The following is a 26,821-nucleotide window of genomic DNA, read 5'->3' on the forward strand; positions in this document are numbered from 1 at the left end:
TTAACCAAACAATCATGATCTTGGCCTGACAGGAAGCTGGAGTACCCAGAGAGAACCCACTCATGAACATGCAGACCCCATTCATAGAGACTCCAGCCAACTCTGCATCCCTCCTACGGCTCAAAACATAATGGTTTTTCACTCAAACCAGTTTATTTTTTTCCAATCCCTTCAGGATCTTTTACAAAATTAAAGTCTGACTTGTGCAGCTCTTCAAAGACATTCTTTTCCATCAGGAGGTCAGGACAGTGAATACCTAAGAGAAATTTATAAGAAAGCCAGATTTATTCAGAGATTTAGAGTTTTTAAAGGTGAACAGTCTTAATCTTGATCAGGTCAGGAACAACCTGACCTGAACTTTTTGCTTAATCTCTTTCCATTTTGATGTTCACCAACTTAAGCATGCATACTCTACTTTTTTACTCGACTTCTAAACGGCATGTTCTACTGTGGGTATCAGATTGTTGTTTGTAAATAATTTAAAATAAATTATTTTCCTTCATGTCATGAATTACATCTTGTTGCTCTATCACTCAGAAATCCAAACAAAGTAGCTTGAAGTTTGTGGTTGAAAGCTGACAAAATGAAATTTCCTTATTCCGTTTGTTTTTGGCCACTTTCGGATTGGTCAGTTGATGTTTTTAACATTTTTAGCTCAGCCCACTCCAAGCTGGGCGCCCCCCTCCTCTGCTTCCCTCACCCCTGTGTGCGGACGGCCGGAACTGGAGGCTCGGGTTTATCTGGGAGCAAAGAGAAAGCCATTCAGGAGTTGCGCGCCGTCAGGTGAAGGAAGGCTCCGCTGCTGGGGGGGGAAGGAGAGTCCGGAGGATTTGACCTCTTTTCCATTAAACTCTGGCTTGTGAGGACGGGCGCGGACGATGACGGTGTTCTCAGCTCTTTGGGTGCTCTTCCTGTGCCAGCTGCTGTCTTCCTCCTCAGCCCAGGTAAAGATCCTCAAGCAGATGCTGCAAGCACCTGCTGCATATCTTAGTGTGATGATGGTTTCCTCATGTTGTGAGGATGATTACTCAAAGGCCTTATATTTACATTTCTGCTTTCTTGTAACGATTATGTATTTTCCTGCACTTTCTGCATTCAATTAAATTCAAATCTCAATGAAAGTACAGTTACTATTCTGTTCGGTGTTCCGTGTATGAGCATTTTTGCAGTTTTAAACCATGTACCTGTTCATTTAATGAGTAAATGTGAACTGGTTGCTCGGTAGCTGCTGCAGTCAGAGGTAAATGTTTCCCCTGAACCTGTGGAATGTGCAGACTGGAGATCAGTGCACACAATGCAGCCTCTGTTCTTTCAGCAGCTCAGTTCTGCAAAGTCTTCAAAGAGGTCCATTTATTCAATAATCTGAGCAAAAGAAACACTGATATTTTATTGTAAAATACTATTAACGCAGGAGGTTTAAAGCATGATTTATTTGTATTCTCTGAATAATTTTCTCTGTGTTTTGTTGCTTTGCATTGGGATTTATTTGATTCTATATTCCTGGATTTGAATAAAACCTGTCTTGTTGAGAGCTTTGAAATGATAACATTTGCCTATCATATCTAGACTTTATTTTATTTTTTGTGGTTCTTAAAGTATTTCAGGCACAAGCGTCCAGCTATATTGTGTTTTATCTTGCAGAGGACTGGCCCCAGAGGAACCCAAGGGCCACAAGGACCGCCAGGACAACCAGGAAGGGACGGCACTGATGTGAGTTGACCAGATACTAGATGTGCTTTTGGAGTTTGTCTGGAACCTGGACTGTAAACCAGTACTGATCAGACTAACTGGCTCTCATTAAACTCTTATTAAACTATTGGAAAAACAGGAACAAACTTCTGCCTCAGAAAGACTCTGCAGTTCTTACATTACTTGTGATTCGGTGGCACAAGCAAAGGTATATTTGCTGTTCTCTCTATGACTCAAACTGGCTAACCACTCTCACACTTATAATTTTTTTGATAAACCTCAATGACCAATGTTTAGTTATTTATTTTGTATGCTGTATAACGACTGCAGGAGTTTGGATTTAGTGTGAAGCCCCCTCTTCGTTATCAGTGGCCTCCATCTACCTACAAATTAAAACATTTTCTCAGGGTGCATTTTTAATTTTAGATCCAAGTTGCTTGTGAAAGAAAAAGGAGTAAATGGAGTAAAATGTCTAAAAAATGAAACATTTCATCAGTCTGACTACTCCGCCTGTGTTTATTAAACGATTACCTGTTGGATTTAGGTAGGCAGGGCTTAAAGGTGTGTCTGCATTTATATGTGATTTTGCTTCCATTGTGTTTTTAACTATAAATTTTCAGTTTTGTTTAACACAGAAAAACCGTTTGCTTTTTAAATGTCACCTACATCAGAACATTTCATCCCATTTTAGCTCTGAATATTTTTATGTCTCCGGTAAACTTTGGGCACACAGAGGACCCATTCATACATTCCCCAGCCCTGTGAGAGCATCTAGGGTTTCAGCTCGCACCTCCTCCCTGCACCGTCTTCAAACCGCACTGAGGGTCTGAACATGTGACCAGCCCGCATCGATCCTGCTTGGAGCCGTTTGTTCTCCGCTGGTAGAGAAGTTAAACACTAAACAGTGCAGCAGTTGATGCTCCTAGCTTGGGTTATGGATGATTAAGAGGCAGCCAACCGCTGGAAAGCTGTACACCTGAGAGGAAGTCAACACTGAAAATGCTGTAAAAGAAATCTAACTTTCTTACCTTTTTTTTTCTTGTTGTCAGGGGAAACCAGGACCTCCTGGGTTGCCAGGGAAAGCTGTAAGTAATCCAGTCATTACGACAAACTGGAAGGACACAAAAGGTTTTATTTAGAGATGTAACATTTCCATGTTCCTTTGCAATAAGTTAAAATCATTTTTAAAAACTTTTTTCTTTTTTTTTTATCGCCCCGCAAGGGGTCTTTTTTGTGGGCTCTAGTGTCCCTTTTTCAAAGTAGGCTGACAGGAAAGGGGGAAGGAGAGGGGGGAAGACATGCGGTAAACGTCGTCGGGTCCGGGAGTCGAACCCGCGACAGCTGTGTCGAGGCCACGTTGCCTCTGAATGTGGGTCGCGCTAACCCCTCCGCCACCACGGCACGCCCCTTTAAAAACTATTTAAAGGCTTTTATTCAGATTTTCCTGAAATCTGAGCATTTTTACAGTTTTACACCATGAATCCTATTAATGCAGCCCTAATGTAAATATAAAAAAGTTATTGATTTTAAGGGTGTGTAGAGATTAGTCTTAATACAAAGAAAAGTTGCCATTTCTCCAAGAGATTATGTTAAGAAGGGCCAATTATATTATTATTTATTATTACTGGGAACAAATTTATCATGTGATTTATTGCACTAACAATAAACTTGAAGGTGAGGTGACAGAGTAAGTCAAAAAACTACTTAATATATTTTGCTAAAGTAAAAAGTTATCGAAACATGCAAGAGTAAAAAACATATTTGGTAAAAAGGTTGCAGAAGTACTGAGTGTTTGCTAATAGCATCTGATGCTACAATAATCAGGTATAATACAAACTAAAATAAAGAATAAATTATTACAAATGAACAAATTCAGGTCAAAGAAACGCACATTTTCTAATCTCACTTATCCACAACATAAAGCATCTGAAACCAATCATTACGATGTCGGTACGTCAGAATAATGCAAAGTACTACCAGTGACAATATACACCATTTACCTGATCTCCAAGTAGCAGAGGCTTATTAAATAGGAAATCAAATTAGAACAGTAAAGTTTGTGTAGAAACAAGAAACCCCACTTTGACATGAAATGGTGCATTTTTGGTTAAAGCCTCTTTGTCATTGAGTGAAGTTACTAGAGGTGAAGGACCAGTTGGAAACAGTACCTGAGTCGCAGACAGTACTTAAAGATATTATTAGACAAGGAGAAGTTAAAAGTACAGTGTAGTACAATTACTCTGACAGACTGATGGCATTTGTAAAACTCAAAAAAACGGACTGACGTCGCTGTTTGAAACTGTTTCTACCACAAATGGTTCAAGCATTTGCAAATATCATCCATTGTCTAGATCCGCTTGTTGTTGTAAGGTCACAAGGGGCTGGTGCCAGTTTTCAGCAGTAATTAGGACAGGCGGGTCCAACCTGGACAGTTCAAAGTTCATCGCAGGGCAGAACATGCAAACTCCATGCAGAAAGATCAAGAACCTTCCTGCTACAGGGCAACAGTGCTGAGTCACTGCAATCCATCAATAACATATGAAAACATGATTGGATGCAACAGCTGCCAACTGCTTAATGATGCAGTTGTACTCGGGTTGCCTCTCTAAAAGAGATTCTTTTAATTGTTATTGTATTAAATACTTCAAAATATAATAAATTTGATCTTTATATTGTTCATCTCTAAATTCTGCCTATGTTGCAGCAGTAAACTAAAACAGTGACAAAAAGCACTTTTTTTAAAGTTCTCAGGATTATTGCACACAAAAACACTTTATTTGTTTGCATTTTGAAAATGTACACATTAATCTGCCTGGAAAAGACTTTATTAAATTTCTCTTGGATCGTTTGCAGGGCCCAAAAGGGAAAGCAGGAATACCAGGAGGACCAGGAAAATCAGGTCTGCCAGGACTTCCAGGAATTGATGTAAGGGTCCAAAATCCTCAGGTCTTACAGAAATATCAACCTTACACAAGAAAGCTGTAGGTTGTTGAGGTTATCTTAAAGGAGGAACAAGTAATGATGCTGCTATACATCTCTAGGGCTTGACCGGTCCTGATGGTCCTGCTGGCAGAGACGGACCCCCAGGGGAAGCAGTGAGTGCATCTTCTGAACCTCTCACATGTTTTAAGGTTCCATTAAAAGATTTTACCCTTTCCTGCGTAAACCAGCTGAAGTCAGCAACCACCAGGATCCATCAGGACCCTGCAGGTTGTTCTGGTTCTGTTAAACCCAGAGGCCTTAACAGGCACAAGGCCTCTGCTCTCTGTCACCATAAATTTGTCTAATTGGCTCAACTTCTTGGTTAGGAATATTTTTAATGAGGGATCAGGATGAGGTTAAATTTTCTGCTTCTCCCTAATCCGGCCTGGAATCTGACCCATTTCTCGCAAAAAAAAAAAAAAAAGTAGAAGATATGAACTGCTTTTCTAAAGGAAACAACCCATAAACTCTGAATGGTCATTAAGACAACATCCTGTAATTTAACAAGACTTGTAGTTTTCACAATTCATCAGATTTATGAAATATCAGAGAATCAGTGACTACTGCCCCCTCCCAGCTAATTAGCAGACTTAATGAGGAAGCCAGCTTTAACTCATGTCGCTAATTACACAGATAACCACACTGTGACGGCTGGCTCTGAGTGATTAAGGGTAACGCAAAGTTTAGATGCAACACAGATTTATGAGGATTAGATACAAAATAAATGCTGTTGAACATTTGTTTTAAGTTTTCATCCAAAATGAAGAACAGAAAGGCCTTCAAAATATGGCAAGTTATTGGAAGTTAAGTTAGGTAATATGTTAATAAGTTTAACCAAGCAGTTTTTAAATTTCTAAACCTAATTGTAGAGGAAATGTTCAAATCAACAGCCACTAGGAAGTGTGATGAGTAGCTGCTCCAGCAACTGATGAGTTCATTGACTATTTCTACTTTCAACCAGAAATCCCCCTTTTTTTAACACACTACAATGACAATCATAGTTTTTTATAAACCTTTTCACAAATTTAAGTGGGCTGTGTTGACCTCAAGCTAAGCTAGGATACCGCTAACAAACTTGTATTTCAATAATTCCATCATTTTTCACCTAAAATTATTATTTTGTGACAACACTTACGTAGTCTATGTACATTTATGTAAAGTGCTGTGAAAAAGTATTTGCCTCCTTACATATTTCTTCTTCTTGTTTGCTTTTTTTGGTCACACTTTATTGTCTCATATTATCAAATACATGATATATGTGGTGAAAATAAAGTATCTGAACAGACATGTCAAAATGATTCCTTTCCCGTGGTTAAACTAAAAACTGATTGTTTTAATCACATTTCCTGGAGTTCAGTTTCACAAGCCACACAAAGTCAACATTTTTGCCACCTAAACAGAAACAGTCTGACATGAAGTAGGCTAGACATCTCAAAGAGCAACATATCATGTCTCAATCTACACAAATTCAAGACCAGAAACAAAATCATTGACATGTATGAGTCTGGAAAGGATTACAAAGTAATTTCTAAGGCTTTAGGTTTTAAAGTGAACCACTATGAGAACCATTATCCAAAATGGAGAACAATGGGACAGATGTGACACGTCCTCGGAGTGAACAGTCGACCAAAATGTCTCCAAGAGAGCTTCAACAGCTCATCCAGAGGGTCACAAAGACCCCAGATCACCGTCTAAAGCGCTGCAGGCTTCATTTGATTCAGTTAAAGTCAATGTTCATGATTCAACTATTAGAAAACACAAAGCATTTCAGGAAAAGAACATCAGACCTACAGTCAAACGTGATGGTTGTAGCGCGTTGGACTGGTTTGCAGCTTCAGGATCTGGAGGACATTGAGATCTGCTTCCTACCAGACATCAGGAAACCCTGCAGGAGAAAATCCAGCCATCAGTTTGGGACCTTAAGTTCAAATTCTCTCAGATTATTCAGCAGGACGATTTCCCAGATCACACCAGCATGTCTACTGCTGAATGGCTAAAAATGCATCATGTATTAAGAGGATGTATTGTACAGAAGGAGTAAAAAAATATTATATTTATAAAGCTACTCTAAAAGAAAGAAAAAATCCAAGGATCTACATTCAAAGATATAAACACACAAAAGCAGGGAATTCAACAATTAAAACCCTAAAATTCATTGGAGAAACCTGCAAAAAAAAGAAGCACAAATCCTGATAACAGGATGTTTTTTGGGGGGTTTTTGGAAGAGAAAAAATGGACTCAACCAAACATAACTGGATCCAGGTCCTGAAAAGGTTTTATTCCTTTAGTTATCAGTGTTATGCAGAAAATCACTAACAATTTTAGATTTTCAGAACCAACAGAGGAAAAGATTAGCTGCACCATACAATTCACTGCTTCATATGAGAACTAATGGTGCCAATTTTTGCAGTTTTCACTGTAAACCAAATGGATTTGTCAGTGATTTTCTCTTGTTGGCTACAGGGTGAAGCTGGACCTCCGGGGCCACCTGGACCTCCTGTAAGCAATCTCACACACTTCACACCTACAGCAGATGTTTCTCTTTGAGTAATCTTACATGAAGCTGCTTCAGGGAAACACTGGATATGTTCATGCTGTGAAAATCATCTCTAAACACACCACCAGATGAAGAGGACACACATGATGCTGTTTCCCCTTCAGTATCTGAAGCTGACATCTAATTTATAACAAAAAAACCCCACTGAAATTCAAAACGCTTTAGCTGCAGGGTAAAAGCTATATAACGGATGTTGTTTTTGTCAGTAAAATCCCGGTTCTTGGTGTGACTTAATTTGTCTTCTTGTGTCTTCCGTAGGGCAGGGGGAGACCAGGAGCCCCAGTGAGTGAACATTTCCTTTCAAACAATGTCATTACGTTTTCTGATTGCACCCTGGGAGCTTGTGTTTGTTGCACTCTGATGGCTTCAACACAAACACTTTTGTTTGTAGGGATTACCTGGGACCAATGGGTTGCCAGGCGGAGTCGGACCTCAGGGAGCAGCAGTGAGTCCGTCTCATATATATAGTTAAGGATATTTCAGAAGGTCATAATTACGCTTCATTCTCTGTGGAAGGATTTCTATTAAACAAGAGGCTATTTTCAGTGTAAAGGTGCAGAAAAGTGATCATTATAGTGATTTACAAAAGTATAAATCTGACCTTTTTCACACCATCAGTACGTTATAATTGGATTTTATGTAATAGACCAACATAAATCAATGCACAAATGTGAAAAGGATGGAAGAGGGTACATCGCTTACAGTTTTTTTGTAAATAGAAATCTGAGGTGTGATATGCATTCAACCCCCATTAATCTGATGCCTCTAAGCAGGAATCAGATAAGTAAGCAGAGTCCATGTCTGTATAAAGATATCTGTTCTGTGAAAGTCTTAGAGGTTTGTTAGGGAACATTAATCAATAGTCAGCTTCATTAAGGCAAAGAAGCACATCAAGTTGTGGAGAAGTTTAAAATAGGGTTAGGTCATCCCAAGCTTTAAACATATCAATCAATCTTAAAAAAAATCAAACTATGGCACAACTACAAGCCAACTAAAACATGTCTGTCCAAGAGCAAGAAGAGCATCAATCAGAACTTCTTGGTAACTCTGGAGGAGCTGCAGAGATTCACAGCTTAGGTTGAAGAATCACTGACAGGACAACTTTTAGGCTTTAACTTCACAACAACAGACAGAGAAGGAAAACAAACAAGCTGCCTCTGACAGAAAAACTTGCTAAAGGCTAAAGATCTGAATATTGGTAGAGATGCATAATATAACATTGGTAACGGTTGATATTAGTCATCACTTAACATATTGGTATCTGTTTGATAAATAAAACTGTGACGATATTAATAACCCATATTTATTTTTATCTCATTGCCATTTGCTTCTTAATGGGGGAAGGAGACTGGTCATGTGACATTGATAGTGATGGAGCTCAGGATTTTGGAGAAAAAGTACTGAAAGGCTAATAAAATTCATTAGCTGTATATAATGTTGGTAAATATCGGACATCGGCCCAAATTTTAATTTCGGTTAATGGTTAAAAATTGGTCGTAGGATTACCTCCAAGAAGGAGAGTGATCCTGAATATTCATCTGCAGCTGCAATGGAATGGTTTGAATACTTTTGCAAGGCACTGTAATCACCTTTATTGTGTCAAACTACCGAATGTTACTGTAAGATTTATTTTAGAGGTGGACCTTAAGCTTTGCACCAAAGTGAGATTAAATCAGGTTGAATTAAAGATAAAGAGTCAGGACTTTTATGTTTTAATCAGAGCTGCTGAAAACGTGCCTTTATAATCTGTTAGGGTCCAGAGGGTCTTCCAGGACTTCCAGGACCTTCTGGCCCTGATGGACCCCCGGTAAGTGCAGTTATTATCACATTATATCTGCTGCTGCTTCCAGCTGGTGGCTAAATGGGAACCAAACAATACAGTGATGCAGGAAATGAAATAGATGTGATCTGTGCATTTTTCCCTCCATCAGGGGCTTCCTGGCTCTCTTCAAGATCTTAATGGTGACCTTCTGGTAAGATGTCTGCAATGCACACCTCAAATTCTGTAATCTGAAAATATGCTTTTCAAACTGAGAATGCATCATGTCTCTGTCATCTTCAGTGTCCTGCTATCTGTCCTCCTGGTCCCCCCGGCCCACCCGGGATGCCAGGATTTAAGGTAAAAATGTCATTTAATCATTTATTTCAAATAGACAATAAAAAGTAAAAACAAGAACAAGACAAATAGTAATGCCAATTGACATGCAATTTGACACATGTTTTCAAAAAGGAGCAGGTAGAAGATAAAAGATGTTATTATTTTCTGCCCTTCTCATCCATAAACGTACCACACCAGTTAAACTCTTAAAGTATTTCCACATTAAATGACGCATAAACCTCACATTCCCATCATTGACTGTACAATTAATGCACATTATTAACATCAACAACAGCAATTTTGGCCTTTGAGACGCCCATCCTATACAACATATGCTCCAATCAGTTCATTTTTGCAGTTTTCTAAGCTTGTTTATATTTGTATTTTTATGTTTGAGCCCATAATTTAGTCCATTCCATAGAGTTACCTCACATACTGATATATGAAAATTCTTTTTGAACGTTTTAAAACTTCCATTTGTGTTTCTACTGCTTCTAAAAGCAGCCAAGGTGCTTAAAAAAACCTACCAACCCAGTTTTTGCCTATATGTTTATGTTTTTTTGGTGTCTGGAAAATGACCAGTTTCAAAAACAGCCAGAATGTAACGTCACAAATCAGCAGGTACTCACCTAGCAACCCCATCTGAGGCCAATGCGTTACCTAGCAGCCTTAGTGAAGCCCAGTGCATTACCTAACAACCCAAGCAGAGCTTCAAAATGTTTGGTCAGCTGGTTTTACTGCTGTATAATGGCTACTGGAAAAGCAAGTGTTTTGTTGATGACTTAGCATGCAGAAACCACTTGCTGCTTTCTTGTTTTTTGTGGAGGAGGCTCTACTGCTTTTCAAAGATGCACAGTTGTATATTTGCGCATCTGTTTGCAGCCATTTTCATGTGCAAGTGTAAACTCTGATTTGGGGGGCGTGGCCAGCAGCAGATTCTTTGGATTTAAAGTGACAAGAGGCTGTAAAACAGCTCATTCTGAAAGGAGCTACAAATAGGCGGATCTGAGCAAAATAGAATCTTATTGTGCACGAATAAATTTGTGCAAAAATGTAAAGAACATGCTTTGTTTCGATCTATCCAACCTGTATAAGGAAGCATAATAAGGACCTTTAAATTATAACTGCCCTCTTTGTGTCAACACATTTTTTTTATATTGTGGAAGTTGAAGGTTTCTTTCTTTGAACATACATTGTATAATTTTGAATTTTACAAGGTCGCATAATTTCAGTAGATTTAAAAAATAATGAAATTGCATGTTCCCAATTTCCCACTTTATGCATTACTCTGATTGCTTTTGTTTTGTGTGTTGCGTACAGCGGCTGTAAGTTTGCTTTGTATGAATTGTTCCAACAATTTATTTCTAGCTGTTTGGATTTAAACACTGCCGCTCCAAGTCAACTAACCTGCTTCTTCCTATTCATGCTTCACCACACAGGGACACACTGGACACAAAGGAGACAAAGGAGAGCCCGGAAAAAATGGAGAGAAGGTGAACTGAACATGTGAGACAAGTAAATCAGCTGTTATTTATGAGACTTACCTGACGGTGGTTTTAAGTGTTCGCTGTCGTCTCCAGGGGGATTCTGGTCCACCGGGACAGCCGGGTGTTCCAGGAACTGTTGGTCTGCAGGTGAGAATTTGTCTCATTACTGGAAATTATACAAAATTTTATCAACTATTTAATCCTCAATGCCTGTTTTCATGGTTCATTCATGGTGTGTTTCAGGGCCCTCGTGGTCTGAGGGGTCTACAGGGCTCAATGGGATCTGCAGGGGACAGAGTAAGCATCTTTAAAGCAGGATCCCTCCTTCCTGCCTCATTTTCACTTTCAGCCCCTCTACAAGAATCAGACAGGTCTGGAGGCTTTGTTTGACTTCAGCTTCCTCTGTTTGTCTCCAGGGCTTCCCGGGTTTCAGAGGCAAACCTGGCATAGCTGGAATCATCGGCAAGACAGTGAGTCACTCCTGGTTTGTTTCATTTTTTATCACAGTGACTGTGTTTGTTGGTAGTTCACAGTGAGAATGGATGGCTGGTCAAAGCATAGCTGGGTGTGTTTCATCTGATGTCTGCAGGGCGACGTTGGGGAGAAAGGACCGCAGGGGTTCAAGGGACCTAAAGGAGAGATTGTAAGTCAAGATACAAGAACTTTAATTTTCCATCTATATGACGCACAATCATTGTGTTGATGCTGTAAAGCACTTAAACTATCAGTTAGATCATGTTCTTTTTTGTCCTCAGAGTAGTTCTGCAATCTTTGTGCTGTTTCAACCATTCACATATGAAAACATTCAGCTCTTTTTTACCATGTAATTTCTACCATAACAGGTTTTAATTCCTAATATTAAATATTACAAAGTTTGAAACACTTTTAAACACATTTATTGAGCTTTAAACCTACAAAATGTTATTAAAGCACCATTTTAAAAGTAGAAATGTTCTTATAATACATCTGAATATGTACTGATCAGACTGTGTCTAATGTGCTATTATTCTTCAATGTATGCATTCTCTGCTAATATATTTTTAATTATTAGTTTTTTCAGCAGATCAACATTTAAATAAGAGACATATTCCTTCTAGTTAATAAAGTCCATGTTATGTATTTTTTATCAGGGCAAAATTGGTCCCAAAGGAGCAGTGGGTGGAGCAGGACCCAAAGGGGAGCCTGTAAGTTCACTTTAGGAGAAACTGAATGTGTGATGCACATTTGGATATCTGAGGGTCATATCTGATGATTTTTACAGGGTATACCTGGACGAGATGGGAAAGATGGAACGCCGGGGTTAGATGGCGAGAAGGTGAGCTGGACCTCCTCATCCGGGAATATTCTTCTGCATAAGCCGAGACCTGAGAGGTCAGAAGGTTTTTCTTTCTGCTCACAGGGTGATCCTGGACGCCATGGAGTAGTTGGAGAGAAAGGACCAAATGGACTTCCTGTAAATACATAATCAATTCATTATTCTCTGATTTATCACTTTATTCTCCATTCAGCGCCAGAGTTTGGTCGATTAAAATGTGCTGATATACTGTACAGCAGGACTCAATTTTTTGCTCACTTGAAATAATATTTACTAAAAAAACTATATATATATATATATATATATATATACAGTACAGACCAAACGTTTGGACACACCTTTTAATTCAATGAGTTTCCTTTATATTCATGACTATTGACGTTGTAGATTCACACTGAAGGCATCAAACTATGAATAACACATGTGGAAATATGCACTAAACAAGAAATGTGTAAAACAACTGAAAATACTCCTTATATTCTAGTTTCTTCAAAGTAGCAACCTTTTGCTGTGATTACTACTTTGCACACACTCTGCATTTTCTTGATGAGCTTCAAGAGGTAGTCACCTGAAATGGTTTTCACTTCATAGGTGTGCCCTGTCAGGTTAATAAGTGGGATTTCTTGCCTTATAAATAGTCATGAAAATAAAGAAAACCCATTTTAATTAGAAGGTGTGTCCAAACTTTTGGTCTGTACTGTATATATACTGTATATATATATATACTGTATATATATATATAGATAGATAGATAGATAGATAGATAGATAGATAGATAGATAGATAGATAGATAGATAGATAGATAGATAGATAGATAGATAGATAGATAGATAGATAGATAGATAGATAGATAGATAGATAGATAGATAGATAGATAGATAGATAGATAGATAGATAGATAGATAGATAGATAGATAGATATACATACTAAAATGTGGCAAGGAGAAGTTGTAAGTTGCATTCAATGATGTCTTTAAGAATCATCCTTAAGGCATTGTTATATGCAACTTGTAATTTCTAGTTAAACTACTAGAATGTATAATTTTTGTGGCATTTCTGAGAACCAGAGTTCTTGACGGATTAGAAACTGCTTTAAGTTTTAATATCCTCTCTTTTCTTCTCAAGGGTTTGCCTGGAAAAGCTGGAGCTAAGGGGTCAAAAGGACAAATCGTGAGTATTTTGACAAGAAAACTGTCAGAACCTCAAGTTCAGAAGTTTGAAGATGAGATGTTTATCCTCACTACTTTTTATCCCAGGGTGATCCAGGGAAGAATGGGGAGCAAGGACCCTCTGGCGAGCCAGGTATTCCTGTATGTATCTGATGGGATTGTTTGGGAGGGTCATCAACGCTCCGCAGAGTCACATGACCTCTAGATGCACACTGTCAGGCATCTTCTAACTTGTCCACAACCTGTTCTCTTCAGGGTGAAATTGGCGTTCCAGGAAACAGGGGGATAGAAGGTCCCAGAGGAGTGGCTGTAAGTTAAATACTCACTATAAACTGCTGACCAGCCAGATAGTAACACGATGAATTAATTCATCAAGACAACCATGAGACTAAACTGTTAAATATTTTCCAACATGTTAAAATAAACTGATCTCTACTCCAGTTTGCATGTCTGAGTGCTTGATAAGCGCAGATAATGGAAATAATATGAAGCACCAATGTTCAAATATCAGATCAACAATAAACAGTTGGCTTCTGCAGGTATTTACATGCTGCAAAAGCAATTTTAAAAAATTACAAATGTACCCGAGTAGAGTTAGTTAGAAATGGAGGAATACATGCAGGGACCAGAAAAGAAAATCACAACTTAGTAAGGCTTACACAGAAAAGCTTTTGTCTCAGGTTAGTCTTCAGGAAACAAAACAAACAAAAAAAAAAACATACAACATGCTGTGCTGCATAACAAATCTTTCACAGCGATGGCATCAGTTTGCTTAATTCCTGTTCTCTGAATTGAAATAGCCTCATAAATAGTCTAGTAGGATCACATGATTATGTCTCTTCCTAACAGGGAGGTATCGGACCAGTAGGCAATTCTGGGCCTCTGGGAGTAAAAGGCTTCCAGGTCAGCAACATGGAATCACAAATTATCATGTTTTTTTAAAGTTATTAATATGTTATGGTGAAGTTACTGATTCTGTGTGTGTGTGTGTGTGTGGGTGCGTGCGTGGGTGTGTGCGTGTGTGTGTGTGTGTGTGAAATCTGCTGCAGGGAGTCAAAGGAGCCTTGGGCGACCCAGGCCTTCCAGGGCCAACAGGACTCCGTGGGGAGTTTGGTGACAGAGTGAGTTCCTGCAGTAAAATGGGTCCAACTAAGCCTTGAATATGCATAGTTTTCTTTTAACAGATTGTTTGAAATTATTTAAATGAAAATAAGTTAAACAAGCCTTACGTGATATCCCTAGTGGTTCTGTTTGGTTGGAGTTAACAATCAAAATGTTTGAAGAAATTTAAAAGTTTGTAAACAATACCTTCACACAAACACTACATAGAAGTCTGTGATCATAGGAGGTAGTAACCAGGTCGTTCATCCTGATCAGTTAAAAGTCAGGCTGCAGCCAGGAGAACGTAGAGACACAAGGAGGCCTCCTGTTCAGAACCTGAAGACAGAACAAAGCCGCCCTTTATGTCCGTCCAGGTTCCCCTCAACCAGCCCACCTCGCTCCCCTCCCACTCTCGCAGCAACAAATTCTCTACATGTCTCTTATATATTGACTCCGTCTCTGTTTCCCACCTCTTTAGGGTCCAGTTGGAGCTTCTGGAGCAAAGGGAGACATAGTAGGTCACCCAAAACCTTCTCTGATTGTCATGTTACAATGTTTCTCTTGAGTGTTTTCTCTCCAGCTCTCAACAAACAATAGAACATGTTATTGTTCTTCCACGTTAATGAACATATGATGCTTTAAACAGCATTTAACCAACAAATTCTCCTTCTGTAGGGCGTGGCAGGAAGTGATGGTTTACCGGGAGAGAATGGAGAACCTGTGAGTATTTTGTCCTAATCTAACTAGTAAAATTAACTTTTTTTAGTACCAATCAGCTGCATGTTACAGCAAAACTCTGCTAAAACTAAAATAAAACTCTTAACTTATCAATACATTTTTATCTGAAGCATAAATCATAGCTTTCCATTGAACGTTGAGCAATTACACAATTAAAGATAACATTAAAATAATTATTTTTCAAGTTTTTACATTTACTTTTTAGAAAAATAAATATTAAATAAAATTAGTAAACTAATGAAACAAACTGCACACTACTCAATCAAACTTAGAAAAAAATGGGAGGCATTTTTCTACAAGATTTAAACTGATTAAAACCTTGAAGCTTCTCTAGTATCCATTTGATTTTCAGATACTAGAGAATAAAAAATAAAATTTCTAATTTTATGACCTAGCAGTAATTTTGAAGGAAAAAAAGGAAGAGTTTGGGAGAAGAAGAAGCTAATAGGTGAAATTCACAGACTTCCAGTGAGGTTTTCTGCATTCACTTCAGCCTCAGGACAAAGGAGAGTTAGTCGGTTTCAACTTCTGTGCTTTAGTATTACTTACTTTCAGGATAAACTGAACCTGGACTGATATGTGGCTCTCTCCTCGACCGTCCTTTGGTTGGCCCACGGTTATCACTTTCAAAAAGACAAAAACACTGATGTTCAATGGGGCAAAGTCCTCTCTGCATGCCATTTAGAAATCAACCTCACAGAGTCTGAAGAAAGAGAAGAGAGGAAAATGATTCAAGTTGTGTCAAGTCCAGTGTGAAGCTTTCACATTCAGTGACGATTTGGGGAACCATGTCTTCTGCTGGTCTTGGTCCATTCTGTTTTATCAAGTCCAAGGTCAGCAGTCTGCTTGGACATTTCAGAGCACTTACTGCTTCCCTCTACTGACAAAATACAGTTAAAAGTCTCCATCTTTTATTTATGGAGATGCTGATTTCATTTTCCAGCAGGCCTAGCACCAGCCCACACTGCCAAAAGTACCAATGATCATGGTATTTTTGTGATTGCTTTGGAGTATTGTCAACCTGGACTTCCTTAAATCATCCGCAGTGAGACAGGCTGATCACATACTCAATGCAGTAATTCAAGCAAAAGGAGCCCCTTTTGTTCCTGTTATCAAAAAAAAGTCTGGAAAAGCCTTTCAGTGGGATGGCATTTCTGAATTTAAATCCTTATTTTAATTGTCTTTTTATGTAATATTTTAGATATCTGAGAAACTGAATACTAGGTTTTCATTACCTGTAACCCAATGATCACCAAAACTAACAGAAATCTCTGAAAATATATAAATAAGTGAAATAAATGAACTTTTTGACAATATACTGAAATGCATCTGCCTTGTTCGTTTGACTCTGATCTGAAACTAAATGCTTGAACAACTAAGGTGTTAATCTATTTTCAGGGTCCGTTTGGGCCAGTTGGACAGAAAGGAGAGGTAAGATAATCAGTTTCCCCTGTCCTACATTTACAGAATCTCACCCTTCAAAGCGTCTCTCCAAATACAGTGTGTCTGCCAAACATACATCAGATGCTGTGTGGGTGTAATTAGCAGTGCAAGTTTGCTCCAAACTCCCTCTGCGTCTGTTCCTTCTCCAAACATTAAAAATGGCGCCTCACTCTGAGCAGTTTTTGCCCGCACGTCAAAGTCACGGCACATGACGGCACATTCCCAGTTTAATGGGATTATTTAGAGATAGGCACTGCAGCTTTAGCTTTATTGGCCTGTTTGCTGCTATCGCCATGAGGGAAAGACGAGTCACACTAAGCTGCAGCACAATTTGTGTAATTAGCGACAGCGCTGATGAGCTTCACTCCCTTAGTCTCACTTACTGTTTGCTGTGCTCTTTGGAGTAATTATCAGGCAAGAAGAGTCCATATGAACCCACCCCCGCATTGTCTCAACAGGCCCAGTTTGTTTTCCTGGTGGTGTTTAGTCAGCTATTAAATCTCAAGGAGGTTTTTAGGAGTTTGGATAAAAGATTACTTGTTTCAGCAAAACACACTGAGCAATTAAATTGATAAATCCTGCTAACCGCACGCAGTCAGGAGAGAGAGGTGAACTGGGGCCTAAAGGTGTGACAGGTCCACAAGGCGAGATCGGGGCCAGGGGGCCTCCAGGAAAACCAGGACTGATGGGCTTCCAAGGGGAACAGGGTCTGCCAGGAATCGCAGGAAAGACCGGTGTACCTGTGAGTAGGATTGTTTTAACAAACGGCTCTAATTTTATCGTCTGACTTTAAGTTACGTTTCATAAATGGCTTCTTGTGTTTCAGGGTAAATTAGCAAGTGAGCAGCACATCAGAGAGCTGTGTGGTTCCATGATTGATGGTGAGAAATCTTAAACCTGTTCTCCAGTCATGATCCACACATTTACCAGAACTTACCCTATCGTGTCCTCCGTCATCCAGGCCAGATTGCACAGCTAGCGGCCAACCTGCGGAGGCCCTTGACCCCAGGAACAGTGGGCCGGCCCGGCCCCGCGGGTCCTCCAGGAAAGCAAGGGGTTGCTGGTTCGGTCGGGCATCCAGGGACCCGTGGACCGCCAGGATACAGAGGTCTGCCAGGAGAACTTGGCGATCCAGGTCCCAGAGGTACGAGAAATTATACAGTTTCTAACAAAGTGCACAAAACGAATCCTCATATTGACTCCTCTCAACATGCCTCATCAATGTCGCCAAATAAATCAATCATTGTCTTGTCTGACCATAAATCTTTTCTCCAGAAGCATTTTGTGTCATCCATTATCGGCATCCAATAATGTTAAACTGTCTTTACCTTTTATGATGGGCTGGAATGTTTACGATTCCTGGACTGTTATTGAACATCATAACAAAGTGACAGCATGTCGGCAGCATCATGCTGCAGATCGTTTCGCTGCCAGTGGTGCTGCTACATTGGACAAATTGAGTGAAATATTTAAGACAGAAAACTACCTCCAAATATTTCAATTCCCCTTGTAACTGTCCAGCGAGAACATTATTATGCCTCAAAACTGCTTTGAAATGGATGAAACAGGCTGATTTTAAGATTTTAAAAAGGCCCTGACATCAACACTATAAAAAGCAGTCATATTGTTTGGAAATTCAAAGTTGAAGTTGTTTGTTGTATCACTAATTCAAAAAGAACAGTTCAAAAGCTGTTTTTACTTAACAATTTTTACCAGATTTTTACTTAACCTGGTAAAAACCACTTGTTTTATGCTTTCCTTTGTCTGGACTGAACAATTGTCGCCGGAGGCATGGACTCTGACGTTTTAAATTTTACCCAATTCCTAACGTTTGCCTGTGACTTGTATAATGTACGAGTTCGACGCTATGAAGCTTAGCGGAAAGTAGCTATGCTGTAAATAATCACCCTCAAGAGAGAAGTGCCGAGTCAAACAAGATGGCTGTTAATGTTTAGAAAGCATGGTCAATGTGGACTGAACTACTTCGTTTACTTTCACTGTTGCCATTGCTAAAACTACAGGCAGAATACAAATCTAAAGCAGAGCAAAAAATCAATATAATTGTTCACAATTTCTCCCTCTGTTCGCTGGGTTAAAATTCTACCAGAGAAATCCAAGTGAATGGGAGAAAGCCCAGACGGAACATTGAAGAGAGATTAGAATTGGGAGGAATTACTTAGGAAGGCAATATACTTATAGGTACAAAACTGGTATTACATGCAGCATAAGCGAATACAACTAGTTTTTGGGTTTTTTTCAGAGGTCACAAAGCTGGAAATAAATGTTTTGTTTTTAATAACAGGTGATGTTGGTGAAGCAGGTGATAAGGGACCTGTTGGTAAAGCCATTGATGGGCCTCCTGGAGACCAAGGACACCAAGGTATAAGGCGGATATTTTAAATCACCATATGGATAACTGCCTCTAACACTTACCTGACCTCGGAAACCTTTTCTCACCCTCATTAGGTCTTCCTGGAGTACGTGGGATTGTCAAAGATGGCCGTGATGGGTCTCCTGGAGATCCGGGTGAGCCTGGAGAGTCTGGCAGGGCAGGTAGGACTGGGCATCAGGGTCCTCCAGGGATCTGTGATACAACAGCCTGCCAGGGAACGTCACCAGCTGGGAAATCCTCAAACCCCAAAAACAATTAAACATGACTTCCTGCAGCCTTACCGCTCCGCTTTTAGGAGGGAAGGTTAACACGAGGAGGAGAGGAATGACAAGAGAGCGTTCACAACAAGTCCACTTTATTTAAATACATGCATCACAAGGGAGGAATAACATCTACAAGTGTGAATAGAGGAACATCCCAAGAGTGACAGGAACACCAAAGCAACCGAGAGACCCAAAAGATTACAGGTAACATCTTGAAATAAAGCAGATCAGGCAAGGAAAAGAAAACAAGAGAACAACTGTAGTGACTCAAAAGTGTCACATAACAACTGGCATAAGTTTGTAAATGTTTCGATGCTCCATTTGTTTCGATTATCATCAACGTGACAACTGTGACCGTCTCTGATCTGAACGCCCATTTGACACGGCTTATTGTGTGAATCACAGGTGTTACTTCAATATACAAACTGACAGTGTAAAATATGGACGAAGGTGCTGGAGCTGTATATGTACTGTAAAAGTAATAAAATAACAATTTCCCAGGTGCCCCGAAATTGTGTAGAATAATGCAAAAAAACAAAAACTGTTTGGGTTTTTTTTACAGCTTTTTTTTTGTTTACAGCTTGTTTTTTTTATATAACTTGTAAAAGTTATATATTTACCTTTAGTGAAGGTGATTCACTAAAGGAAAGAGAATAAACCAGATAAAACTTGTGGATGCATAAATCAGACCTGTATAATTCATAAAGAAATTAGAAAAAGTGTATTTTTATTTTTTGGTTTTTCAATCAGCAATGACCACATCCACTGTGTACCGCCGGTGCTGTAACTATTAAATATACATTACTTTAAATACTATTTATTATTGTGGGTGACTGTTGTATGTATAGTAAGATGCTACAGCGACATGTTGTAAGAACAAATAAAGCCACTTTTCAGGAAAACAATACTCTTCTCTACATATCAAATGAGCCCAACACGTCATTATAACTCCATTAATTCACTATTGTCCCAAGGTTATATATAAAAATGCATAAATATTAATACAAAAGACAATATACAGAGTATTGTAAGTTTAAGAACATCAGCTGTAAAAGTAACACAACGGAACATTTAAATAAAATACAAAAATGACACATTAATAAAACAAAATGGGTCGAGAGCAGTCTTATTCCCATATTCAATTTTTCAAAAGAAAACAGTGCCATCTAGTGTGAAATACAGTTTTTAAAGTTTAGCAGCTGAATGGAACTGGTTTTTGCAATTCTGATACTAAAGTGACACTTAGTGGTCTTACAATGCAACTGCAGAAAACCTGCTATCTTTGAGTGTCTCTCAATCAGACAAGGGAACTTTCCACTCTCTAAGGCAGAGTTAAATCATAAACTTTTCAAACACATAAAATAAACCTTTCAGTTAAGCCCTACAGACTCCCTCGGTTTACTGACTCAATTTAAAGTGCCGTCTTACATGTGGGTTAAACGTGTAGCAGATCATTGCTCAGCTGCAAGAGAAGTGCTCAGTGTCTTGTCTTTCTTTGGGTTGGATGGTTTACCTGGAGAGGGGCTGGACTTTAAAAACCTCTCTCTCTCATTATTGAAGACCTTCTGAAACTCCTGCCAAAGAAGAAATTTTAATTTCAGATATTTTCAGCCTACGTACAGTCATCAGAGAAAGGTCTCAGAAGTGGAAGATAACTTTTGGAGTTTTTTGTTTTTATACTAAACTGAACAATTAACAACATCTTATAAGTTGGGAATGCACACAATTTACAGATATAATTATTAATTGACAGCCGATCTTAATTATTCTGTGACTTGGTCACAATTTGTCAGCTTCTGCTTTCCTTTACTTCAGTTAAGTTTTGATTTAAAGATGTAATTTTTTTGTAATTCAATGTAATTTTAGTCCTGAAACATGGTTCTCCATAATGCTCAAAAATATAATGATCATCACCAAAAAGTACAGCCTGATGGAAGATTCTGTTTTCAGCTGTTTTCTTGACCATTTACTGGAAGCACCTTCACAGAGGGAGCTTATCAGGAAGCCTCATTGTTAGCACCGCCTGGGACTCAATAAAACATTCACCTATACTTCTTTGTTTTCCTACCTGAATAAACATGAAAAAATAGACTTAACTGGTTCTGAAAAGTTAAAATTAATAAAAAAGACGTAAACACGAATCAACTAGACATCTATTCTATTCCAGAGCTGTTATATTCCAGAAATGCAACCTGCATGGAGACCCGATAAATACAAAGTGTTCAGGTTCAACAGACAAGATCAAGAAAGATTGAAACCCGACCACCACTGCGTAGGACACACAAGGTGAAACTGGGCCAAGAAATATTACAAGAAAATCGGATCAGATGGACGGACCTGCGGCTGGATCAGTAACAGGTAACAGAGCTGCACTTCAACTCAGAAGCCAGAAAGGTGGAGGTGAGAAGACTCATTTTCTTCTGCTAGAAGATGATGAGTCTATCTTCATCTTCTAGTTGAAGATGGACTCAAAATCAACTCCTAAAACTACTGACAGTTTTTAGAAGTCACTTTTCTTCAAGCAAAAAAAATAAAACTTCATAATTGTGCACACAGGGTACATAACTGCAAGGAAAAAAGCTATTTACAGTAAAAAAAAATAATAAAAAAAAACAGGTCTACATACAGGCATATCTTGAAAACAGAAATAAATTCAAGACAAAAGAAAGTGCCTGAAAATGGCTTTATAAGTTGATGTTCTACACAGGCTTACCTCCTTGAAGCTGTCTCCATACATTTTCTTGATGTATCTTAGATAAGCTGTGGTCCACTGCAGCGTCGTGACTTTGTCTGTGTTCGAGTCACAGAATGGCACCATGGTGTTCAGCTCATCACAGCAGGAGCGGATCCTCTTCCTGTCCGTCACCAGACACATACAGTAAATCGAGTAGCATTGTATTGTTGTCTATTGAGTCATTTCCTAAGATTCACATACTACTTATGTTTATCTTTTAATAATTTATTCAAGTCCTATGATTTCTTTGTTTCAGCTATTTTGTTTCAACAGCTTTCAAGAGTTTCAGGAACCCCTGATCATTCATGTAACTTCATTGAAAAAAATTATTCTTTAGAAAAGTGAACTGAGGATGCTAACATTAGTGTTGGGGACGTCTGTGCTGCTGCAACACGTTTTGCTAACTCCGTTTTGCACAACTTGCACACAGTAACTGTCTTTTCCAGTGTCTCATCAAGAGTTTTTTGAATGGTAAATGGACTGAACTTATATAGCGCTTTTCCAACCATTTTGACCACTCAAAGCGCTTTACACTAGAGTCACATTCACCCATTTGCACTCACAAATGCTCAAACATTTATACACTGATATGCAGATCGGTAGGCAATTTGGGGCTAAGGAATCGAACCTACAACCTTCCTATCACAAGACAACTACTGTACCCACAGAGCCACAGTCGCCCCAGTTGAAGCAAAAATTATCCCCTGGTGTACCAAGAGAAACTATTCCAGCACGAACCTTTGTATGTCCAAAAACATTTAATTGTGTTAAAAATTTTAACATGTCAAAATCAATCCAATTAATTAATTTAAATTAATACATAATCCACGCGAGTTGTGGATTTTGTGAGCAATATCGGAGAAAGCAATGTTGAGTGTGCAGCCAACATTAAATCTAAAGAAAATACTTTATAAGATGAAATACGAGGTGGAAATTCAACTAACACAGTTTAAAATGGCTCACCTGCGCTCCCTCTCTTTGCTGTTGTGTTTCTCCTTGCGTTGGGTCAGTGACAATGAAGATCGGGCTCTTTTGCAGCCGCCCCTCCTGGACTTCTTGGATGGTTTTGGAGCAGTTTTAGCAGCTTTGGGAGGTTCAGGGCACAAGCTGCTGCAATGCCCTCTGTAAACAGCATGTGGCACCACATCCTCTGTGTAAAACAGCAATGGGACACAGACTTAAAAAATGCTGCTAGTTTAATAGACAAAGAAATTAACAGAGTTTCTACTTAGAGTAATGACTCGTACTTTCAGTGAACATCAACTCCTGCTCTTCTCTGGGGTTGCTGCTGTCAGCGTAGACGGTTTTTATCACAGAGGTCTCAGGGTGAAAGCTAAATGAAAAACTGGGGGGCATTATTAAACCCTGATGTATGTTGGGCTCAGCCATGTGTGCAATAACCTGCAATTGCAGCAGAAAACATTAAGGATTAAACTGATTGATTAAACGTGCTGCCTAAATCTATGAAATTGATTGGTGATGTTAATTTCTATCCCACCTGCCCAAAGACATTGGTTATCGGTTCGAAAACACCTCCGACATGAGAGCTAGAGAGCTTAAAAGAATTTGCTCGGTCAGCTTTCACCCACTTTTGTGTTTGAGGATGTGTGGATGCCTCTTGAGCCTCTGCTGAGTGTTCAAATACTGTCAAAAGACTGAAGAGAACAGAAAAGCAAAGGTTGCTGCACACAGTGCAAAAATAATAACACAACAGCGTTACACGTCTTAAAAAATTATTACATTATATAACTGAAACTAACTTGCTGAGAACAGCAGAGTGGCTATCTGGCTGCATTGTGGTGTCGGCACACATGCTGTTGAATCTTTTCTCCAGACACACTCTTGCAGCTGATATGGATCGGTTCTTGGAAAACTCCTCTTTGACGGTCACCTTGATTGGGCTTTCTTCACCTCTGATTCTGGCCAGCACAAAACTTGGAACCTCACCATAAAACACAGGAGTCTTTTCCCCTGGCATTACCAGATTGTGGTCATCATTTGAGGTTGAAGTTGACAAGTCAATGGCTTGACTAGACGTGTTGGGGGAAATCCCTGTAGAACAAGTGGCATTTTGAACTGCTACTATAGCTGAAGATGGACTGGTATCAGAGTCGTCTGAAAGCCCAGGCTCCACTTGCGACTGGTTGAGGTGCTGAAGGTGAGAGTAATCAAAATCTGACATCTCTGTTAGATCAAACTCTGAGCTAGTTGTCAGCCCCTGACTCTGGGTCCCGCATGCACCTTGGCTCCAAATCAAACCGATGACATCAGAGGTGTGTTCACTTGATGATGTATGAAGAGTTTTATAAACTGGGTGAAGGGATGACATGTTTCACTCTGAAGATAGAAATGAAATAAATAAAAATATGACTTATTTTAGAGGCCAAAGCCCACTTCAGGTTAATCACTGTTAAACATTTTGAATTAAATAAACATTACGCCAGTGTATTTTCTTAAGCACTTAAGTATAAAGTGGAAGTAAAATTATGCCATTTTCAAAACCTGCAAGTCTGGCATGCATCTGTAACAGCTCAACTTTACTCTGGCCCCCCTAAATAAAATGTCACTAAATTAGTAAATAGACTGCATCAGTTTATAATATAATTTTAGTATAAGTACGGATGTTCTGTGAATGCTTCAGAGGCCCAGGTGAGAGGAATCTTAAGCGGCCAAGAGGTCTATAGTAACTCTGGAGGGGCTGCAGAGAGTCACGGCTCAGGTGGGGAAATCATGCACAGACATATTAGTCATGCCACACTAGCCCCATGATGACACAAGGTGATGGCTGGCTCATGCAATTGGGATAATTGGATAGATGAGATTAAACATTTTTGGTCCTAATCTTGAGTTATTTTGCATAGAAGAACAGGCAAAAGAATAAATAAAATTGAACTCAAGACATGCTAAGCTAGTGAGGACCTAAATTCTGTTAGAAATTGACTCAAAAACGTACAAATAGACACCAGTCTTTTCAGATGTTATATTTAAAAGAACTATAGAAACTATTTTGTCTTCACTTAAGTATCGTGTGCTATTTTGTTAAAATAGCTGGTAAAACATTCATGATTGTGGTGGTTGCGTAAGAAAATGTGAACAAAAGTATAAATTCTTCAGCTATTTGACTTTTATAAGGTTAAGCTAAAAGTTTCGTACTAAGGAGCCCTACATTACGCTGCTGGTTGATCCAATTAAACAAAACGTCCTCTCATTAAGAAAGACAAAAAATGCGGAATTTATTAGTTTATTGGTTATACTGAGACAAAATATGCGTACATTAACACATACGTACTATAGCACGGCATATATTAAGTTAAATTTTTATTTACAAAAGCATAAAAATACGTATAGAGATTGCTTATGATGAGACAGTGAAAAACGGCTACCTTAAGAGTAAAAAACTATTTGATAAATTCTTAAACAAATGTACCTAAACATACCGATATCAATGAATAATTCTTACTCACGAGGCGGTTGTTGGAGGGATTTCTTTCCAAATGGACGAATTTTGTTTCTTCAGCATTTAAGCGTTGTTTACCATAATTAGCAGATAGCTGGTGAACGCTACATTAGCATTTTAGCTAAGCGACTACCACACTAACGTTCGGCTACATACACCGTCGCCATCTTTGAATGCACTACACAATACCCATACCTAAAATAATTAATTATAAAAGTTTACTTTATATATATGCATATATAAAAAAGTAAAAGTTCCTTGCAGCTAGATCTCTGTTGCTTACTTCAGCGATAACTTCTGAATTGATGGTCGGAAAAGTGATGTACGACGTCAATTATATTCCCCAATGTATCAGAATTTTAAAGAAAACCTAATTTCTAAAATATAACATACTCAATTTTAGAAAGAATATTAGATGTTAAGTTTTTGTTTATTTTGGCATTCACTTTTATAAATCAACATAAACGCATATGTACAAAAACCAGCTTTATCAAGTAAAGTATACTGAAAACATGACGGCACTAATTAACCCTAGAAAAGTGACAGAAAATATTCAGAATCACTGTGTGAGGAAAAGACAAGCACCAGTTCCCCTCATAACTCATCAAGGATAAGTGTGTTTATATATGAAATATTCATTCTTAAAGTAATGACATGTCAGGTGAAATATTGGAAAATGTGGGTTATGAGAGCAATTATTTCAGTAATATCAAACTGCTGCAAATAAAAAACATAACTATGCAAAAATGTGCAGCTGTAGAATGTTAGATGGAGTAACCTGTTATTACTAAAATGTCAGATTCCCCCAAAACCCCCAAAAAGAAATTGTGAAGGTCAAATCTGACCTTCTTGTCTTCAATCTGACATTGTTGATAATTTTTTTGATGCTTACCATTGAATGAAGCCTTTCAACAAAAACACATCTCTTCTAAATGTAAAATTAAAACACCCTCCTAAAAAAAGACAAAGAAAACCCTCCTTCCACCTTATCATAAATGTAAAACACACTTTTGGGGTAGATGACATAACATGAGAAGTTTTTACTCTTTTTGGAAATAAAAAAAGTTAATTTTCCAAACTAATAGCTTATTTTGTCAAATGATTTCAACATAAATGGATATCTGTACCGATGGACCTAATCAAAACAAAAATCCAGTGAAGAAGCACTGACAAGTTAAATTTTTTACAAGTTTTAAAATATCGCTTTATTGACTTGTAGCATTCTAAAAGAACACTGAAACAAGTTACATTTTTATGAGCATAAAAATGTAACAAACAAGACAACGTAATACAGTGATGTAATGACTCTTAAAAACAAACAAAAAAACTACTTTTGTACAAAGCTTTTTAAACTATTTCCTTCCAGAAATGCCCCTAGATGGTATAATATACAAC

General features: G+C 38.5%; 2 protein-coding genes across 3 annotated transcripts; one reads left to right on the forward strand and one right to left on the reverse strand.

The window, feature by feature from the left end:
* The first annotated feature begins 604 nt into the window (after nucleotides 1-604).
* col9a3 (collagen, type IX, alpha 3) lies at nucleotides 605-20,051 on the forward strand. Of its 2 annotated transcripts, XM_032568104.1 has the most exons (32): nucleotides 605-944; nucleotides 1,642-1,710; nucleotides 2,739-2,774; nucleotides 4,543-4,614; nucleotides 4,731-4,784; nucleotides 7,135-7,170; nucleotides 7,487-7,510; nucleotides 7,620-7,673; nucleotides 8,982-9,035; nucleotides 9,160-9,201; nucleotides 9,291-9,347; nucleotides 10,766-10,819; nucleotides 10,907-10,960; nucleotides 11,057-11,110; nucleotides 11,230-11,283; nucleotides 11,403-11,456; nucleotides 11,944-11,997; nucleotides 12,075-12,128; nucleotides 12,213-12,266; nucleotides 13,255-13,299; nucleotides 13,386-13,439; nucleotides 13,554-13,607; nucleotides 14,148-14,201; nucleotides 14,348-14,419; nucleotides 14,878-14,913; nucleotides 15,075-15,119; nucleotides 16,536-16,568; nucleotides 17,176-17,322; nucleotides 17,407-17,461; nucleotides 17,542-17,724; nucleotides 18,883-18,960; nucleotides 19,047-20,051. In XM_032568104.1, the coding sequence occupies exons 1-32, from the start codon at nucleotides 879-881 to the stop codon at nucleotides 19,229-19,231; spliced, it is 2,037 nt and encodes a 678-aa protein (XP_032423995.1). In that variant the 5' UTR covers nucleotides 605-878; the 3' UTR covers nucleotides 19,232-20,051. The 2 variants fall into 2 exon arrangements, with proteins under 2 accessions (XP_032423995.1, XP_032424071.1); XM_032568180.1 differs by lacking the exons at nucleotides 605-944; nucleotides 1,642-1,710 and having other exon boundaries at nucleotides 7,492-7,510.
* On the reverse strand, nucleotides 19,904-26,452 carry LOC116723515 (transcription factor-like 5 protein). Its single transcript, XM_032568560.1, has 6 exons — nucleotides 23,730-26,452; nucleotides 23,468-23,624; nucleotides 23,217-23,370; nucleotides 22,933-23,119; nucleotides 21,949-22,090; nucleotides 19,904-20,809 (listed from the first exon to the last, which is right to left on the reverse strand). The coding sequence occupies exons 1-6, from the start codon at nucleotides 24,296-24,298 to the stop codon at nucleotides 20,687-20,689; spliced, it is 1,332 nt and encodes a 443-aa protein (XP_032424451.1). The 5' UTR covers nucleotides 24,299-26,452; the 3' UTR covers nucleotides 19,904-20,686.
* Between the last annotated feature and the right edge of the window lie 369 nt (nucleotides 26,453-26,821).

Source organism: Xiphophorus hellerii, chromosome 1, assembly GCF_003331165.1.
Source record: "Xiphophorus hellerii strain 12219 chromosome 1, Xiphophorus_hellerii-4.1, whole genome shotgun sequence".
In the NCBI taxonomy this organism is placed as follows: domain Eukaryota; kingdom Metazoa; phylum Chordata; class Actinopteri; order Cyprinodontiformes; family Poeciliidae; genus Xiphophorus; species Xiphophorus hellerii.

Bases quoted from the DNA above. Each gene is read 5' to 3' on its own strand.
- col9a3 (XM_032568104.1), top strand. From the start codon at position 879: ATGACGGTGTTCTCAGCTCTTTGGGTGCTCTTCCTGTGCCAGCTGCTG. The intron at 4,615-4,730 runs GTAAGGGTCCAA...ATACATCTCTAG, and splicing joins CAGGACTTCCAGGAATTGAT to GGCTTGACCGGTCCTGATGG. The intron at 14,420-14,877 runs GTGAGTTCCTGC...CCACCTCTTTAG, and splicing joins GTGGGGAGTTTGGTGACAGA to GGTCCAGTTGGAGCTTCTGG.
- LOC116723515 (XM_032568560.1), bottom strand. From the start codon at position 24,298: ATGTCATCCCTTCACCCAGTTTATAAAACTCTTCATACATCATCAAGT. The intron at 23,625-23,729 runs GTTAGTTTCAGT...TGTTCTCTTCAG, and splicing joins CACTCTGCTGTTCTCAGCAA to TCTTTTGACAGTATTTGAAC. The intron at 23,120-23,216 runs GTACGAGTCATT...TGTTTTACACAG, and splicing joins GGAGTTGATGTTCACTGAAA to AGGATGTGGTGCCACATGCT.